Here is a 2,500-nt window from a genome sequence, read left to right as displayed (position 1 = left end):
AATTTTGCCATGTCACATAGGCCGAGGCATTTTGAAGAGCTTTACTATTTGCAAAGAAAAAAGAGGACAAAATCCCAGCAAAAGCCATGTCATGTAAAATCAATACATCGGATCAATGCTTTATTAACAAGAAAATGTCTTACTTCACATTCCTGTGCGGACCTTTGTCTCCGGGATGTATGATGGAATGTCAAATCATATTGTGGTCCTCAGCTTTCGGGCGCATTATCGAGTGTACGTGCGAGGCTTCCTGCATTGCTTGCAAGATGCGCCAACACCCAGGCGCTCGAGGAACACGGTGGCCAATTATTTTGGAGCGCGCTTGCAAAGGCGGCCCCTAGCCGTCCTCTCCGGAAACCGCAGTCTTGGTGTCCCCCCCCACACCTCGCAGACCTGCTGAGTTGGGGGGTGTTAATCATCAAATTACTAATGAGTGATGGCCCAAATTGCAGGCAGAGTAATGAATAGATGGTGGCAGGTCTTATTAGTCTCCGAAAAACCTCTGATTTATGTTGTGCCACGCACCGTGGAGTGACTCCACGGAAAACGCCATCTACATCAAGAAGTAATGTACTCTAATAAGTATTTTCATCTTAACTCGTGTCCCCGGGCCTCCAGGCTCAGTTTTTGTTGGAGTCAGGCAGAGCCATAATAAAGCCCGATGGCTCCTTATAAAGCTTGTTAAACACAGTGTGTGCAGTCGGACGGAGTCCCGGCCGTGATTCATGCAGTGTACACAGCGCATGTGCCACTGATTTATGGCCGCGCACAGTTCATAGTCAAAATTACAATTTGAGGGATAAAAAGATTAATTACTGTTTGTGGCCAGCAATTTCGTGAGGCTGGTGGATTGCAGCTGTAGAATGATAGTGCTCTACATCAGTTTGTAGGCAGCCATTCACAGATTATTAAAGCTTTGCAAGAATAAGTGCTCCTCCTGCCTGGTTTGTGCTCAGGCAATATGCTAGACAAAAAAGGACCACAGGGATAAATCTGAGGCTAGCAATAGCTGGACATATGTCATAATTGCCAGTTTCCCATAAATCCGTGGCCAGTGTGGAAGGCACCGTGTGATGCAGACATCACATCGTGATGGTGGTGATTGCTATATATGGCCCCAAGACCTGTAACTTTGTGACTGCACTACCATTTTTACAATATATTGAGTCACCCTTTGACTTTCTTCCAGTCTAATTATAGATCAGAAATAATCGTTGCTTTTATGTGCAAAAGAAAGGGGGAAAATCTATTCCTGAAGACATAGCTAGCATTCAGGGGTGCTTGCCTTAGAGAGCATCAGAGCAGGAGAACTACACATTTATTTGTAAGTGTGCAATAAACGAGTAATGGATGACATAAAAGTAATTAACCTGATCTACATTTCTGTGTCCTGTTGCAGCCCTTAATGAACCAACCATAGATTACGGCTTTCAGAGGTTGCAGAAAGTGATCCCAAGACATCCGGGTGATCCCGAAAGGTTACCCAAGGTTAGTAAAAGAGCAAGTGGCACCCTGCTCATGGTGGGGTCGCCACTGGGCTGGTTCTGGTTTGGGGGCAGCAGGTGCTCTGGGAAGGGGGGATTGCAGATGCCCCAAACTCTGTGCCCACCACAGGGCCGACAGGTGTGAGGAGCTGCCCAGGCCTGCACCTGACCAGCTTCAGAGGTGGGCGAAGGGTGAGAGAAGGGGTAGACGGCTCAAGTTTTACATCTCATCTCCAAAGGACCATCTTTTTAAGGGAAGCAAAGAACAGCTTTTCTGATAACAAATATTTTGGATTCTGCGAGGGGGACATAAACTTCCGCGTAATGAAATAGTTCAATTAAACATTTTCCACTCCAGTGGCCTGCCCTGATTTCCATCTAAGCAGCCCCAGTCTGATCTGTGATTACTTGACTCTTGTTTTCCTTTCATTTTCTAAAGCTCGATTCAGTTTAATCTTTTGTTTACAAAGCTTTTGTTATAAGTCCCTGACTTAGCAGGCTAACAAATGAAGTCCACATATTAATATCTAGAGGGACTTTCCATTTAAATTCAACAAAGACAAAAGCTGCCCGTGTTGTTTATGCACACGCCACATATCACAGAAATTTCATTTTGATGTATAACATTAAAGATAAGTCAAGCTTATAATTTTTCCTTTCCTTTGATATAATTTTGTCTCTTTCTCTCTTTAGAAGCTCTCTCTGATTTCCAAGGCAGAGTTGAAAATGCAAAATGAAAAATGAAGTCATAACATTATGGCTGATTGTTTTACATTCCATCCCTGTGTGTACCAAGTCTTGACCACCTCTGAGTTTTATTAACACAATAAAACCTTTTAGACATTACCTTTTTAATGCTCAGCATGAACATAGGCGATGTCATTAGGCTGCTTTTTAATTTGTGAACATGCTAGCAACGCATGTCAGATATTCACTGTTAGAACCATCAGGGCTGGGGAAGAGGTTTTCAAATGCAGAGCAGTTCACGGAGGGGTTTTTGTTCCTGAGGGTGAGCC

The 2,500-nt window shown here is 44.0% G+C and overlaps 1 protein-coding gene across 9 annotated transcripts in view; it reads left to right on the top strand.

Moving 5' to 3' along the window:
- EBF3 (EBF transcription factor 3) overlaps positions 1-2,500 on the top strand; it is a 129,488-nt gene that overhangs the window by 114,829 nt on the left and 12,159 nt on the right. For all 9 annotated transcript variants that reach the window (XM_017875313.1, XM_017875314.1, XM_017875308.1 and 6 more), the window contains one exon: positions 1,400-1,488. In XM_017875313.1, the coding sequence (XP_017730802.1) occupies positions 1,400-1,488 (89 nt within the window). The remainder of the gene's footprint in view (positions 1-1,399; positions 1,489-2,500) is intronic.

Source organism: Rhinopithecus bieti, unplaced genomic scaffold, assembly GCF_001698545.2.
Source record: "Rhinopithecus bieti isolate Rb0 unplaced genomic scaffold, ASM169854v2 scaffold_9877, whole genome shotgun sequence".
Taxonomy (NCBI): Eukaryota; Metazoa; Chordata; class Mammalia; order Primates; family Cercopithecidae; genus Rhinopithecus; species Rhinopithecus bieti.
The sequence above is the reverse complement of the archived record's forward strand: the minus strand, read 5'-3'. Positions and strand labels throughout refer to the sequence as shown.